Consider the following 16999-nt stretch of genomic DNA (forward strand, 5'->3'; position numbering starts at 1 on the left):
AACAACATTTGGAATGAGTGTAACCAAACTTAGTAGTCTTTTTCTTTTCTTTTTCTATTCTTTTTTTTCAAAAGCAGGGCTCGTTCTGTCAGGGAGCATCATTCGAGTTTCCTCCTGTCAAATCTGCCACGCCTCAACGCCAGCACAAATATCGGGTGCTCCCTGATCGAACCGGTCTCAGTTTATTATTTCTCTTCCTTTCTCTCATGGAAACTTGATCCGTGGAGAAGGTTTCAAATAAAGCTCACTCCTCCCCCCACCCACCCACCCACTCAGCTAATAAGTCTTCAATCTGCCAAACTTGTCGCTCACGTAGGTGATGCAGTCACGTGGAATAGGGCTTCTTTCCTTTGTCTTTACACAGAGATACTTCGCCGTATGCAATGTTTTACCCAGAAAAAGAGGGATAGTATGCAAGGTCTACATTCCACCCACCAACTTCTGAAGTGTTTAATAATGTGAGAACCACTTTGTGCTCATCTGCAACGCTCTGTGTGACAATCTTGACGTGTTATTTGTGTGCAGAATCATGCAGTGTGCGTCCAAACAGTGGCTCCGGAAGTAAATGCAAAAACACCTCCAGTATAGAGAGGATTTCTTTCTATTTTTATATGGATTTATTTTAAAATCATGCTAACAAGTCTTCTTTCATAAATCAAGAAGAAGCAAACATAGCACTTGGTTATCATCGACTTTACTAATCGTTAAATCTGATGGATTTGTCCCAGAATAAGAAATAAAAGTAACTTGTATGTAAAATTAAAGCAGTGTACCAAATACAACAGTGGGGGCAAAAAGTGGCAAAAACTCACCAGCAAATTTTTGTTGCTTTTGTTTTGTAAATAATGTAATTGATCAAAAAAGTCCGAATTTTCAAACTCCTTATGTGTCGCTTATCTAATTTTTGAGAATTTTTTCGGTCCTTTGAACTGCATCGCAGTCCACAAGCAGTTAAAAACGTACTACCTCCAAACTCTTTGTCAAAGCAGGGGAAGGCAAGAAAGTTTCCCAGATTCTGGAGGAATGGAGTTAATTGATGACTTTTTATAAATGCCTGAATTCATGATCATCCTTGTGGGTTACTGTAGTAAGGAGCTCCGGCTCAATTATTTGAATGTTTGACCTCCAAACTGAATCATTTCTCTGCCACTGTTATCAATCAGGAATTCAGGGGGAAACTGAAGGCAAGAACATATCTCAGCCCCACCTCAAGCCTCAGACCATTTTAAAACCCTTTTAGACCCCCTCAAGGAGTATTTTCTAGAGAATTGTTTGAATGCAGTCGCCTGACAGTCCTGCGCCACTGTTTGGACGGCAGAAGTTGCACAAAGTGGGAGGACGCACCTCTCTGAAAGGTTTCTGTCAGTGTCAGCCTTCCTCCTTTCACTTTCCTGCATGAAATAGGCATTCCTATGGAAGTGGTTTCCTCTCCAACCCTGTTCATTGCAGAAACTCAGCAGCAGCTGTCAGCTTAACCTGCAAATAAAGAAAAATAGAAGGAAAAATATATGCCAAATACATCCAGGGTAAGGTTTTATATGCAACAGCCATTCAGTGGAAACGACAGTCCCTCCTTTGCTTCCTTTACCTAGTCTCCCTCCGTCATCACTACAAGTAACAGGTACCAGGTTAGGTTCTTTTGTAACGTTGGTTTCAAGATGTCAACATGATGTATATAACAGAGAAATGTGAATATGTATTTGTTCAGAATCAAAAAAAGTAGTGCTCCGAGTTTGTGGTAAATAACTACTCGCCTCCGTCACATTTTTATTTGATTTGATTTTCTACCTTTTTTTTTTTTAATTTCTGATGATGTATGTATGTATATGACTATCAGTGAGTGTGTATGTATGTGTGATTAATACTGTATATCTGGTGTTCTCTAAGATGGAAGATGTCCTATATGATTCTCTCCTTCTCCTTCTTCTTCTTCTTCTTCGACTCTTTTCAACCCTGCACAGTACCTGTGGGTGTTTCAGATGACTATGCCAGAGAATGGTTTTAGCGACTGCTGAATGTGATTTTACTGAGAGAGAAGCAGTGTGGACTGGCTTTTTGTACGGGTTAATTTAAAAAAAAAAAAAAAAAAGGCCATATTATTTAATTTTCTCTGTTGTCAGAAGTTTAAGCAGATCTGGGAGAGTGGAGCCTTGGTTTTATGGAGAAGCATTGCCCAGTTGAGCTGGATGTTTTATTTCTTTCTGTCTGACTGATGTAGCCTCTCTTCTTCTTCTTCTTGCATTCATCGGTAGTAAATGACCAAAGCTTCAACACGTTTCATGGACTCATATGCAAACCTCATCATCACTGGACACAACATAATGTAGCGGCCCCCTTTATTTGGATTTCTCTGCTGCTGCTCTGCGTGTTCGTCCCTCCTGTGGCCTATCAGCAGCGAGCTGTGTGATGTCCCAAAGTTAGGTCAGTTTTTCGAGACGTCTCCACTTTTTGCCATTGAGGTCTTTTGAGCCTGAAGTGCTATCACTCGTTTACAGGAAGAGAAAAAAAAAAAACATTGCAACCCTTAGCTATGCACCTTACTGAAACAAGCATTTCCTCACCTTGTAGAGTTAACACTGGAGCATTTCATTTCATAGATATTTACAGTCACAACAAAATAATTTTTAAAAAGCCCACTCGATATCTGATGACCTTCACTTCTTCTTTTTGGTTTTTGGTTTTCCATCAACTGAATACTTTATACCAAACTTGAGGTGCCTCGTGTATATACTTTCTGCAGTAAAGATTGCTCCTTTGCTGTTTAACAGTAATAACCTTGTTAACCAGGGTTTTTTTAAAAACCTTTTTTCAACTTTATAAAAAAAAAATACTGTATAAAGAAATGACTTTTTTACACACGTAGACGTTTAATCAGATTATTCCAGGAATTTGCAAATACAATCTAATTTTGCACTTTATATCAGATTTACTTGGAGTGAAAAGGCCATCAGTAACTGTCTCAATCAGATCAGTATTCAGAGATAGGACGTGTCCCCTGAATGTACCGAGAAGAGTTAGTCTTAGTACTTTAATTTGAACCTAAACAACTTCTCAGGTTCTTTGTGAAGAACTTGCCCGTAGTGGATACCCATTATCCCAAAAAAAATCCTGTCTGTGTCTTTCTCTGACTTGCACCGACCGATCCTCAGTGTGAATACTATGCTAATCGTCTTCAGGTGACGTCCATCCCCAGGCGTACTGTTAAAAACCTCCCTCAGCTCAATTCGCACAACATTCCTGCTCATGACCGCTTTCGCCAAACTCTTTGCCATTCGCTTTCCTTTTTTTTTCTCTTCACTGCTTTATAGGTGTCATTAATGCAGCTGTGTTTTCTGTCTAAGCCACAGTGGTGACCTGACATAAATGACAGCACGCTAACTGTCCCTCGTGTTTTGCTTGCCTCATGTTTTTTGTGCTGCCTGATGTTAAGTATTTAGCAGGTTCCGTCTAATGTCTGGTGTGGGTAGCCAAGTTCACGACCTTTAACATTTTATTCCACAAAGCAAAAGTAGGCTTTTATCAGCTTATACGTGTTCTCACTCAACATCGGTCCAACATTTGTGCACCACTTGTACCTCTTTTCCACCAAAACAGTTCAGGTGCCTGAAGCCTCAGTTAAACAGGCCTAGAGACCGGTTGGTGACACCCTGACAACCACAGGTTGCTAGGGAAAAATCTTTACTCCCCAGCTGTTTGGCAGGTGGTTTGTGGAGGTGTAAGTCGCTGTATTGAGGTATGTGTTACTGCACCGAAAACCTTGCAATTACTTTGATTGCTACCAGATTGTTGCAGTCGCATGTAATTTGCATGGAAGACTTGAACTACTCACCAAAAAGTTAGTGAAACTGTGACGAGTGCAACACAAACCAGCAACGCAGACCTTTGCCTTCAAAGTAAAAGTTGCACCTTTTGAAACATGGTGGTTGCAGTGGTAAGGTGCAGCTTTTAATTTCAAGGCAAGCGTTCCGTTTCCGGCTTGTGCTGCATGTTTTCATGTTTCACTACTGCTCTCTCAGTCGGTTGTAGACAAGTCTATGTCTTCCATGTAAACTATGAGCAAGTTTTTGGTGCAAATCTCCACCAATCACTCACCACCCAGTTGGGGAATACTACCCCCACCCAGCAATTGGTGGTTGCCAGCAGTTTTCCAGCTCTCCTCTAGTCCTGTGTGAGCCTTATCCTGAGATAGCAAGATTCCTGATCCCAAACCGATGGGAGAGGCTACCACAAGAAATTCCTAGTAAATATGTCTCCTGTTATTTCCTTCTCATGGAAATGGTCCCACCTTCTGCCGTGTAATTCTACCTACTGAGTTGGTGGTTCAATGGAAACCAGGTCCAAGACTGCCTGTAGTTTTTATAACTCCAACTCATTCCTAATGGAGGTGTTCAAAACTTTAAAAAAAAAAAACTACCACGCTATCAGCTGTCAGGTATTGTAAGCGCTGCCTTATTGGTTCTGAGGTTGGACATGGTTCATAGGCTTGTAATTTACTCACCACTCTGTTGTTTTGGGGGCGTTGATGCTTTCTCTGGAGAATTCAGTTAAAATAAAGACCAAGGTTCCACTTTCTCCCTTGTACAAATTAATATAAATAAATATATATATATATATATAAATATATATTATACATTTTACTCATTTTGTCCAGTTTTGTATATTACACTCATGTAAAGTTTGTTTTTAAAGAGGCATCGGAGCAGCTATTACAAGACAATATGAGTGACAATGTTCATCTGGGAGAATTTTATGCATGTTATATTTTCTCCTCTTCTTCTCTCTTTGTCTCTTTTAATGCCCCTCAACCCTCCTCTTCAGGTGTGTAACGTGAATATAAAGAAATCTACCTTTTCTTTGGAATGTTGTAGACAATCAGTCTCAGGCCGGGTCCAGTCCCTGCAGGGAGTGAGAGCCCTGTGGGCTAACAGACAAACAAAACTTTCTTTTCTTTCTTTTTTTTTTTTTTTGTTTTTGTTTGTTTGACAATTAAAAACTCTATTTGCATCTACTGGAAGTCTAAAATTTGGAGGTTTGTTCATTCATATGTTCGTGGCTGCTCAAGTTTACACACACACACACACTTCTCTACTACACTCAAAACACAAACACCTCGTGCATTTGATCCCTCTGCTTTTTTTCCAAGGTGAGGATGCCAACCTTGAGGAAATGATGCTTTGACTAACAAATCTATAACATCTATGAATGTGGGAATGCAACACATTGCAATAAAAGCACCATTTGAAATGCAGCGTGTCACTCCTGTATGTTCTTTATCTCCCAGAAATTGGAAGGTTGTTTCTGAGATTTTGCTAAACCAGTTTGCAGATGATGGTCTTGTTTATTAGCCCATACTACCAGCTACACTAATGAACCACTGTGCATTTAATGGAAACAAAGAGTTTTTTAGCATTGTGACAGGAAGAATGAATATGGTTTTCTAATTCTGAGCCCCACTTATAGTTTGGTAACAATGGTATCATGTTACTCGTTACAAGACGGTCGTCTTCAAGTTTACATAGACACATCGTGGATGTGAATGTCGTAACTTTTTCCAGGGTGAAATTATAGTACAGCATATATCTTTAATGGCCTAAAAATACAAGAATTGTTCACACAAGTTTGGAGAAAATCCAAAATAAACCCACAGGGTCAAATGTATACACATTTTAATAAGTAGTGCAGGGGGTTCTACAATGTGTTTTTTAGTTTGGTCAAGGTCTATTCTCGTTAGAGATAATATTTGACTATGACTGGTAGTTTCTCTTTACCAGCATAAAAAGTATATGTTCAGTCCAACGACTGTTTTCAAAATCCAAGGGACTCTGTGGGGATCTAAGAATTAGAAATGTAGATTTACACCAGTTAGGAACGTTTCTTGGAACCATTTCTAATTGACTGCAGAATCCAGCATCACCAGTTTAGAAAAAACTGTACGAAATTTATTCAGATGTGTGACCACCTTGCTAAGGTGTGAAAGAAAACCCTCAGATAAAAGGAAATTGGTTAGGTTGTTCAGGAATTACCAAAGCTCAATTTTGCCTTGAACTGGAACACCAGCACCACTGTGCTCAGTGGACTGAGAGGGTGCAGATCAGAAAGCAATGTTCAGTCTGTAGTTAGAACCTGCAGGTGCACTGTGGCTTCCTGCCATAGTCCAGAAACATGCATATAAGGTTAACTGGTGATTCTCAACTGGCTGTGGGAACATGAAAGGTTGGCTCTTTTTTGTTAGCCGCGTGATAAGTCGCTAGTTTCTAGTGAGCTCTTGTCTCTAAATACCCAAACTGTCCATATATGATCAACCCATCACAGGCCAGGCTGATTGCAGAGCTTCTGTGCTGGACTTTAGTCTCTCCAGGACCTCAGGGGCTGACAGTGGTCGTTGACCATTTCGTCCAGCTCACTCTAATGAATCAGTGAGTGTTGTGTTGAATGCTGTTTGTGTGGCAACATCTCTCTGTCCTATTTCTTCCTTAACGTCTACAAAGTTATATGAACTTTACAACATTGGCAACTGTTAAAATAACAATTTAATCTGGTATTTTTCAAACATCTCACAGGTATGATTTCACTTAATCGCGGTATATAGTAGAATAGCTTACGAAAACAGGAAATGATACTGCTCTGTGTGCGATCACTGGTCACATCCTGGTCACACAGCAGCCGTAAATGACAATAGAAAAAGGCAGTAAAATAAAGTGGATAAGATTGCACGCACACATTGCTCAACATTTAGCCGACATAGATACTGAAGACTGAAGCACGTGAATGATGACAACAGTACAGTGCAAACCAAACAAAATGTTTCAAACAAAGCTGGCCTTATTAAAAAAAATAAAGTTGTTTTTTTTTTTTAAAAGCAAGACATTACAGTTTGTGTTGCTTTACCACAAGGAAGAAAAGAGCAAAGTCAATGTCTGGTAAAGTTCAACAGACGTGGGCTTATTGCTTACTGCACCTCTACAATCACATCATGCGTTTACAATGACATTCATTCAACAGGAGGCATGCTGCACTTTGTGTCTCTACAAGTGTGTCTGGCAGACGATGTCGTCACTTGCTTTGATGACTTCTTTGTGATTTTGGTAGTCTCCTTCTTGAATGGGTTTCGTTGGATGCTTGTGTTCATGGTACTCCACTATCGGGTAAGTGATGGCGGTGACCACCAGCACGGCCAGCACGATGTACAGTTTATACTCCAGGCATAAGAACGTGCTGTAGGCGAAGGCGATGACAAAACCCAACGACTCCCACATCCGGTAGTTTGCAAACGCCGCCTCTTTTTCCCGCGGGAAGAGGATGCCGTAAAGAGCTGTGAGACAAGGGGGTAGGTGCGCCAAGAGAAGGTAATTAAGTCCAGGTAATAAAGGTAGTGACTGCCAGTAAGGCTTATGGCCTTTATTTCTACCTGCAATTGCTTCTGCAGCTGTAAATGTCTTTTTGGACTGGTTTTAAACTCCTGTGTCGTCAGGTCATGTTACAGAGTAACGCCGGGGTAATGTAACAAATTACTGTCTCCAATGAGTAATTAAGTAATTTACTGCGTTACATTTAAGAAAAATAACACGTTTTATTTAACACTTTACTTTTTTTGAGTAATGACCCTTATGGCACTTATAACAATGGATTTAGTTTCTATGTCTGAAGAGCAAAGACAACATACAGTGTTTTAAATAGCCAACAGGGGGCTTAACCTGTGTGTGCAGAAGGACTTTAAATCCTATGAAAGTCTCGAGGAAAACCACCTTCTGACTGAGCCTGTAAACACTTTCCTGGTAAGTCACGCTTGTGAGTCATACTGAAGGAATTTTAAAGTTCCTTTTGTTACCATCTCTGTCTCCACAGAAAATTTAGTTTACACTGGTTTAAGGTTCACGGTTTCAGAGTGCACACTGCAAAGCAGCATCTCAGGGGAGAGCCAGCAACAGCATGTTATCTTGAAGGGGAGATCAGCTAGATTCTTGCTCATTTTAAGCTTAAATTTGAGTTTTTTTAACTAAAAAAAATCCTAATTTCTGGGTGTACCTGTTAGTTGCCTCAGGTGGGCTGATTGGGTTTCTTACCATTAGTCTGGGTTTGCCAGATAGCATCTGACAAACCCCACAGAGCAGGAAACACAAAAAACACAACAAGCTGGTCACGATGAGGCCTCCAGTACAAAAGAGCAATGATGCAGCTCAAGTTCGTCAGTGCAGCTGAAAGTGGAAAGGAAAATAAGAAAAGAGGCACGAAATGTATTAATACAAACATCAACAACAAAACAAAAACAACAGTGAACGGTCTTTAATTATTGTATTTTGTTAAAAAGGTTATACCCAGGGCAAAGAGTGGAGCTCTTCCAGTGTGCTGGGCGAGTCTCCCAAAGAGAATTGAACAAAGGGAATTGGAAGCTCCAAAACACATCATTACAAAACCAACATAATGGATCCCCAAAGCACAAGTCACATAGTTCTGCGAAGAAACACAGCAGACATTTATAAGGCCTCACGTCTTATCATTATTGCTGTTGACAAAATTGGTAACACCTGGATAAGCAGTGGGCTGTTTTCAAAGAAGTGTTAGTTCAGAGGAATGAATGGCTTTCCCAGGGCAAATTAGCATCAGAACAAACTACAAGGCTTCTGGAACGATGTTCTTTGGAGAGATGAAACCAAAGAGGAAACCTTTGGGCATAATGTCCGCTATTACGTTTGGTGAAAACCAAATACAAAACATCAGCACAAACACCTCATACGAAATGTGAAGCACGGTGGTGGAGTGGTAATGATTCTGGCTTGTTTTGCAGACACAGGACCTGGGCACAACGCAGTCATGTATACTGAAGCACTCTTGAGTCAAATGTGATGGCATCTACCTGACAGATAAACTAGGCTGAAATTGTGTCATGCAACGGACCAATAATGCCAAGGACAGAAGCAAATCTACAACTAAATGGTTAAAAAAGAAAAGAATCAACGTGCACAATCAAAGTCAGACCCCAACCCAGGTCAGTGTTGCTGACTTCAGTTAATTGGAGATAATGTATCTGTATTCAGGAGTGGGACCACACCTCCCTTCACACCCCTTCTGGTTTTCCATCAATATATGACCCCCCCTAAGTCAAGCTGTACTGCGCTAATAATGAAAAGATCTAAAAAAAATTAGGCTAATATATCAAATCCTTTTATTTAACTATATGACTTAATGAAAACTGCACTAACACCTGAAAGCCTTCATCTTTTGGAGCAGTCCTTACCTTGGTGTACTCCCCTGAAAGGAAGCTCTGTTCAAAGCCGCTGTACATGGTGAGTGGGATGAGCGTCACCAGCCTCCAGTCCTTCAGGAGCCTGAATGTTGCCAAGAACGTGTGGCAAAACGGCTGCTGGCTGCCACGAAACTCGCTGGCCTGCTCACGGTCGATGTTGTCCAGAAACACGGCCACGATCAGGATGGCCAGCACACCCACGCCTGCCACACACAAAGAACAGTGATTCAGAAGACAGCTGCAATATGTTAGTCGCACCTTCGCGAGCGGTTGTGTGGTTATATAATTTCTTTGCTTCAAAGTTTGGCTGATTACTGATTAGCTAACACCCTCATTCAGGTGATTGGAAACTTTACCGATGTAGCTTCCGACGAGCGTCCACACCAGTTTCTGCTCAGGCCTTGTGGTGTTCCCATAAGCAGTGACATTAAGGCCGCAGTCGGCTGCTCCACAGCTTTCCAGCTGCTCCTGTGGGATGTCAACTGTCAGAAAAATATACAATTTGTTTAAGCGAATATATCACGACCAACAGAAAGAATGCAGAGAGAAACATGATACAGTTGCGGTTTTTGTTTTGTTTGCACTTTGCTAAAAATAATAATAATATTCGCCCTTTCTGTTCATCAAGGATGATTCAGTGTTACCTTACAATGTAAAGCTCTTTAAGGCAGCTGTTAAATTTAAACCCACAGCTGAAGCGTGACCGTAAAAATCACGTTTTCCTTGTTTATTTGCCGCGCATGCTAAGAACACGTGCGGGTGAAGTAAGAGGCACATTTTATAGCCCAGCTTTTACACGCTCACTGTAGCCCTTGAAACATCACAGTCACGCCTTTTCTTGACCTTGTGATGTTTTCTACCAAGGTCAAGGAGACGGCGCTAGAAAAAGGTGAATGTCTGACCCACGCTCACTGGTTCATTCTGCATATGCAGCCTTGTCAGCTGTCAGATTGTCTGTTTGCACTCAGTTTGTCCTCCTCTTGTTCCTCACGCCCCCCTTTGATTCATGTTTTGTTTGGAGTCAGTATATCCCTGTTTTCTTTAACTTTTTTCCTTATTTGTTTGCAGGGCTCAGACACTAAAATCTTTACTTTTTTATTTGATCTAACTCAGTCCAGTGTCCCTAAAATACCAATGTTACAAAAAATCTCTCAATTTTTTTGTACTGGAAGTGTGTTGGATTGTAGTGGACACTTGGAATTGTCGTATCGATGAGAATTCTGTTGAAAATTGTTGGTAGAACGGCCAAGTTTACTTATTTTAGTCGATCAGCACGTTTAAACTGTAAAACTATAAAGATTTTGTTGCTGATAGTTTCGTTTAAAAACGTTTGTATCTAAACAGTGTCCCAAAGTAAGACGGAAATAAAACTGAAATAAATGTCTCTGTGGAGTCATTCTTCCAAGAAAGTCTCCTTTTAAACTGATAAGCAGAGAGTATTGACGCCATAAAGTAACATACTGCATACCTGGGAACTTTAAACACACCTTTTCTCATACTGTCCTTAAATTGAACCATAAAATGATTGTAAGACATCACTTAGACCTTGTTCAGTGATGAGCTGAAGCTGGCAGCAACACAAGGCATCGTTTTAATATGTTAACTATGTTTCTTTAAGCAAGTTTTTCACGACTGAGCCAAGTGTCCTCTTTTTTGGAAATTAAAATATGGTCACCCTACTTAAGCTAAACTTGTCAAATCTGAGTTTGTAAAAGATTTTTAAACCTGCTTTTACATCTTTTTAAACTCTAAAAGTCAAGCAAGTTTTGAGGGCTTTGACTGTTTCTTGCAGGCGCAGCAGCCTCGACACAAACTGAGTTTATACACAAGTACCTGAAGAAAAGACTTGCTAGTGTAAAACTCAGATATGCAGGGCTACCTGCTGTGGTGACCCAATTTTTTGTTTGTTTGTTTGTTTGTTTGTTTGTTTGTTTATCACTGTAAATTGTGATTTTTAATGATTGTAAGTCAAGCCAATCACCAGGCTAACAGTTGTTGCTAAGCTGCCTCTTCTCCTTACACTCCTAAATGTTACATCAGTGAAAATCTTCACTCATTTCCAGTATTTTTTTTATTCCTGAACTCTCTTATAGTAGCTTTGCATGAGTCACATTAAAGGACAATCACAAGCGGTTTTGAACAGTAAGTGGGCGTGGCTTCTCCGCGTCGGCTCACAGAGGTTACGCATACATACGCTGATCTCATCATTTCTCACACTGGGGGCCGTTGCGTTATTAAAATAATGAATTCTCAATTCAAACTGAAAGGGTCACTTTTAGTGAAACCTGTTTTTTATTTCCTTGAAAAAAAAAAGGTAGAGTAACAGACTTTGAGGTACACCGTGTCTCCGATGTGTTACCTAATCAGCAGTGGCATTTAAGCGGCTGTGCACAGTGGATCAGCTGCTGTAGGTGCCGTGATTTAGTAACATGTCAGAGTCTCTAGAAATAATTTCCAGTCCAAAGCCAGAGGGAGATGTCACTGTAGTGACGTCTATCCTTTATATATGGTCTATGGTTCAGCTCTGAGAAAAAAAAATAGCAAAGCTGTGTTTGTTTTTTAATAGAAACATGTCATTTGTTATTTGTAATGGCGGTTTAATACTGCAGGCTTTGTATATGGAGCAATGCCGATAGGCTTGCCCATCGAATGAGAGAAAATACTTCATAAATAATACTTTCAAATACTTGAAACCCCACTGCACACGTACAACATTTCAATGATAAATAAGGAAAATGTGCAAAGTGTTGCACGCTGTTTTCAAGCTTACTACTGAGGAATTAAACTTACTGGTATAAACAAATAAAACTGCGCACTGCAACCCCAAAAAGTTAACATTGTACAACTTTCAATGCACAATTAATGAGGCAATTAAACCAGTCCTGGTTCAATTTAATCAAAATGTGACCACTTTTCTGCTGCCTACCAATAGCTGTGTCCTGTCCAAAGATGAGGGAAGACATCAGGTTTCCCCAAACAGCGGAAGACTGAAAGATGAAAAAGAAGATGCCGAAATAGTAGTTGATCACGTCAGAGCCTTTTTTGTTGTCTTTGGCGGCCTGCATGTTCCCAGATATGGTCAGGTAGGTGCATTTAGCCGACCACAGAGGAGAGCCACCCAACCCCAGGATCACGGAGGTGGGGATGAGAGTGTACCTGTGTGAGAAAGCAACACTTGGTCTCAGCTTCAAGACTTTTTATTAGCCAATGAGGTTATTGGACAAGACGTGTTGCAGTTGGGTATCCTATTACAAAAATAATCTTTAATAACAGACATTAAAAAATTAGAACCCCAATTAGCCTCATTCATTTATTGTTTTTAATTGATTGTCTGGTTGATTACCATCCTGGGAAGAGGTTTCCCAACGAGTAGGACACGTAGCAGGCCATGCTAACCACAATGGTCCATTTACAGCCCAGGTTTTTGATCATGATGGGAGGGAGAAACATGGAGGAGATGATGATGGAGGCGTAGACGACGCTCAGAGAGGCCACGCCCATCCCCTCCGCTGCATTCAGACTGCTCTGCACAGAGAGCAGAAACACTAGAAGTGTTGATCAGAGGTTCAATGTTATGAAGTCGACTGCACTATAATCAAAACAAAACAGTTTTTTCTAAAAGTAGACAAATTTGAGTATTTTTTTATATGCTCAAAATATTTTTATATATAGTGAGCCGGCGGATTTACACACAGAATAAGTGTTTAAAATTCGTGCTTGGACTTTTGAGTGATGTAAGGATTGCACATAATGCAGCACTGTTTATAAATAGGGATGTTTCAGCTTTGCTATGTAGCCCAATCTATGTCTTATAAGCTTTGGGAAACACTTTGAATTAATATTACTGTTACACTGACCTACATACTGATAATTACATAATAATTACACAATATCAGCATCAGTGTTTAAAGCAAGTTGATCATTAAAGGTGGCAATATTGGTGTAATATTATGTAAACACTGATTGTGATTTGAAAGTTAATTAGATTTCATTCATGATTCTATTTGTATAAAATATTTATATATTAACCTTCCTGCCTTCTTGGGACCTTTTTGTGCCACTGCTATGTGTTAAATGGCTGCCATTTCCACTGTGTTCAGTGGAATATAACCAAACTTGCCACAGGATAGTTTTTACCTGTCAATGTTAATATTCCAGTGTGAATTCCTTAAATCAGCCTAAAATGGCTGAGCAGCAGAAATCCCCACACCCATCACCCTGGGGACCATTTTCTGCCCATTGACTTCCATTATAAACGCTATTTTTCAACCCCAAATTATCATCATATGATTTTATTTTTTCTTCTTTTCTTGGATGTCAATGAAGACTCAGGGCCTTGAAGTTTTAATTTTTAAATTGCAAAAAAAATGCAAAAAAAATAATGGCAGGTCAAAATGTATGTTGGTGCCAATCTTTGGTCCATCTAAAGGCCTACTTATAATGACAATCACATATTACTTCAACTGGTTTTTTGTGGAAATATTTAGTTTCGTTTTTTGGTTTTTGGGGCTTATAACACAGGGCGCTCATGTAATAACACTGGGATTTGAAGGGTTAAAACAACGAAAATATAATTAAAACTTTACATGAATATTTCAGGGAGAAGTAGTTTTACAAGGTTGGCTAATTTAAAGTGGAATAAAATATGGATATATGGTCTTTTTATGGCGTGGCTGAGAATGGTCCCTAGGGTGATGGGTGTGAGTTTTTTAAAGGATGGCAGGAGGGTTAAAAAAAAAAAACACCCAGCACGCCCCTGCGGGCGGTTTATCCTTCAAGCTCGGGTCCTCTACCAGAGGCCTGGGAGCTTGAGGGTCCTGCGCAGTATCCTAGCTGTTCCCAGGACTGCGCTCTTCTGGACAGAGATCTCCGATGTTATTCCCGGGATCTGCTGGAGCCACTCGCCTAGCTTGGGAGTCACCGCACCTAGTGCTCCGATTACCACGGGGCACTACATATATATTATATATATATATATATATATATATATATATATATATATATATATATATATATATAATATATATATATATATATATATATATATATATAATATATATATAATATATATATATATATATATATATATATATATATATAGTTTTAAAGTAAAGTGTAAATTATATATACATATATATATATATATATATATATATATATGATTTATGCCACGTGCTTATAACTGTCAAGTTTTTTTTAATTTTATCTAGAGTACTTCTAGTGTGTGCACAGATAATTATGTTTAAAGTAAACAGAAAACTGTTTAATTTACACTTTACTTTAAAACTGTCCAGCTCTCAACATACGACAGAAATATGGAATTTTTGTAGATATATATGTACGGATGTGAAAGTTTTTATAGTTTATAACAGTACAAATAAAAATTTGAAATGTTTTGGTTTTTGCTCACATCATTTTTATAGATAGAAAATCCTATTTTTATGTTAAAAATACAAAGAAAGTTCTGTTACTTTACACAACTAATACAGTAATTGCAATTGCAGTTGTGGTATTACAAATAAATTACCATATCTTATTTGCATTTTTATTTGTATTTTAAAATAATTACATTTTTTTTCATTGTCTTTATTTTTATTTTTATTTTCGAGCTCAACAGACTGGCGACGTGTCCAGAGTGTACCGTGCCTCTCACCCTATGGCAGCTGGTAGAGGATGGATGAATGGATTGTCATTATTATAATATTAGTAGTAGTAGTAGTGATAGTAGTAGTATCAATATATTATGAGTTATGCGTGCATGTGGAAATACAGAAATGAAAAGATTTTTCCAAATTAATCATACATGTGAAGAGTGTGAAGTTTTACCGGGAAAAGGAAAAAAACTACAATTATTAGCATACTATGTGCACCATTAATATTATACCAATATTTATATTTGTTAGTACCATTGTATTGTTCGGTTGTGATATAATAGTCAAGAAAATAACAAATTAATCCAGAATGGATTACTGGCATCATTTGTTGACTATAGGTATGCAATGTATTTAACATCTCATAGTCAGTTAGTATGAATACATTCTTCGAAGCTCCAATAATGATTGAATGAAATCCGGCGCTGACTGACAAACATGACCGGTAATTATTGACATATGGAAAACTTGTAAAGTAAATTATTCCTTGGTCCTTTCAACTGTGGAAGGAAAAATCACTCCTTTTTTTCCCTCCTTAACAAGCAGTAAATTGTAAATCTTCCACCTACCTGCAAACTCTGCAGACCTCCATAAGCCGTGAACAGGGACAGAAACCCAATTGAGACCACCAGCACATTCTTGAAGTTGCGGCTGATCATGGCTGCTTCTTTAAAAGTATATTTAACAAAACAAAAAACCTTCTCAGAGCATTAACCTTTAAAAACAAAAAACAAAGAAAAAGAAGTTGTGTTAGGTTTTTGTATTTTGTTTTTTTGTTTAGTTTTTTAGATTCGTGGCTTCATGCAGCAGCTGCACAGAGTGAAGTCAGAGGTCGCTCACTGCTGAAGGTATTTCTGATAAACCTTTACACTGGAAATAACTGAGAACAAAGTCCAGCCCTCTTTCTGTCACACACATACGCCCACACACCCACGCATTACGCATGTTTTTGCAGACAACTATATATTGCATTTCTTATCATGTTGGCCTCAAAATATGGTGCAATTTGCTGACATATCAAGCTCATATATCAGACTGCCCTTCTTTAAATCCTGCACTTTCTCTGAGTCATCGCACATGTTTTGCCTGTAATTGTTGATCATTACTACTTTAAAGCTTCATTCTTCTCACTCAACCCCTCTTCCTCCTTCTTTTTAGTTCCTTTTAAGATTTTGAATCCAGACTCCTTGTGTGTACTTACACCATGCATACATACAGGAGCAGTGACCACAGAGCAAAGGTTTACAGTGTGTTACCTCTCATTCTTTACTTTTATGAACGTACAAGACATCTTTTGCTTTTCACAGCATGACAGCTTGTTGTTGTTGTTTTTTTAAACAGAAAACACAGGGACACCGCAGTCCCCTCTGTTATCTCAGCTGTACCCAAAGAGAAATAAATTCCAAACCAGCCAGTGAGTGCACGCAGATCATTTAATTTGTGTAGCTTTTGGTGAAGTTTTTTGTGACTTGTGATGGTCAAAAAGCTGCTTCACTGCGTCGGGGCTGATTTGACGAATGAAACTTCTGTCTATATTATCTGGTGTTTATTTAAAGCTATCAGAAGGGATGGCAGATTACAGGTGGAACAGTTTGAGACTAATCATATGAGCCAACTCTAAGAAACAGCTGTTTGAAACTCTTCATATCTCTACAGATAAAGTGTTGGGTGGTGTTGGCCTAATGAGGACAGATGTAGGTCACACACAGCGCTGCACAGACCTGGAGCTTTTTCACTGCCTATTGGATGTCGGGCTGTCATGGCTTAGATATTGGGACTTGTCTGGCTTTGTCCTAATTTAAACGGGTTTTTCAACCGTTCTGATTTGCCTGAAGGACTTCCTGCCGTGTGTGTTTGGTTTTGTTTCTAATATTTTAAGGTCCTCAATACACAATACAATACACATACACACACAAAAACATTATTATAAAATGTTTGGGAAAAAGCTTGGCTTGGTTAAAAAGGGCCCAGTTTAGATCAAAATAGACCTTTTCTCCAGGCTTTATGCCAGGTGGCGACAGCTGTGTCTACAACAAGACTTGTGATCCTATAGAAGTCTGCGAGAACGCGGCTTTCTGTCTTTGTAAACACTTTAATGCTGAGT

General features: G+C 39.1%; 1 protein-coding gene across 1 annotated transcript; it reads right to left on the reverse strand.

The window, feature by feature from the left end:
- Window positions 1-6336: 6336 nt before the first annotated feature.
- unc93a (unc-93 homolog A) lies at window positions 6337-15597 on the reverse strand. The gene is made up of 8 exons (XM_026142381.1): window positions 15465-15597; window positions 12588-12769; window positions 12171-12400; window positions 9601-9726; window positions 9236-9447; window positions 8316-8451; window positions 8064-8195; window positions 6337-7312 (listed from the first exon to the last, which is right to left on the reverse strand). Exons 1-8 carry the CDS (start codon window positions 15552-15554, stop codon window positions 7026-7028), a joined length of 1395 nt encoding a protein of 464 aa, XP_025998166.1. The 5' UTR covers window positions 15555-15597; the 3' UTR covers window positions 6337-7025.
- Window positions 15598-16999: the final 1402 nt, after the last annotated feature.

Source organism: Astatotilapia calliptera, chromosome 15 (assembly GCF_900246225.1).
Source record: "Astatotilapia calliptera chromosome 15, fAstCal1.2, whole genome shotgun sequence".
NCBI lineage: Eukaryota > Metazoa > Chordata > Actinopteri > Cichliformes > Cichlidae > Astatotilapia > Astatotilapia calliptera.

What these genes read in the sequence shown, in the direction of transcription:
- unc93a (XM_026142381.1), bottom strand. Translation starts at nt 15,554, where the DNA reads ATGATCAGCCGCAACTTCAAGAATGTGCTGGTGGTCTCAATTGGGTTT. An exon ending in GGAAACCTCTTCCCAGGATG is followed by an intron (nt 12,401 to 12,587) that starts GTAATCAACCAG and finishes TTTCTCACACAG; the next exon opens with GTACACTCTCATCCCCACCT. An exon ending in TGGACAGGACACAGCTATTG is followed by an intron (nt 9,727 to 12,170) that starts GTAGGCAGCAGA and finishes TTTTTCTGACAG; the next exon opens with TTGACATCCCACAGGAGCAG.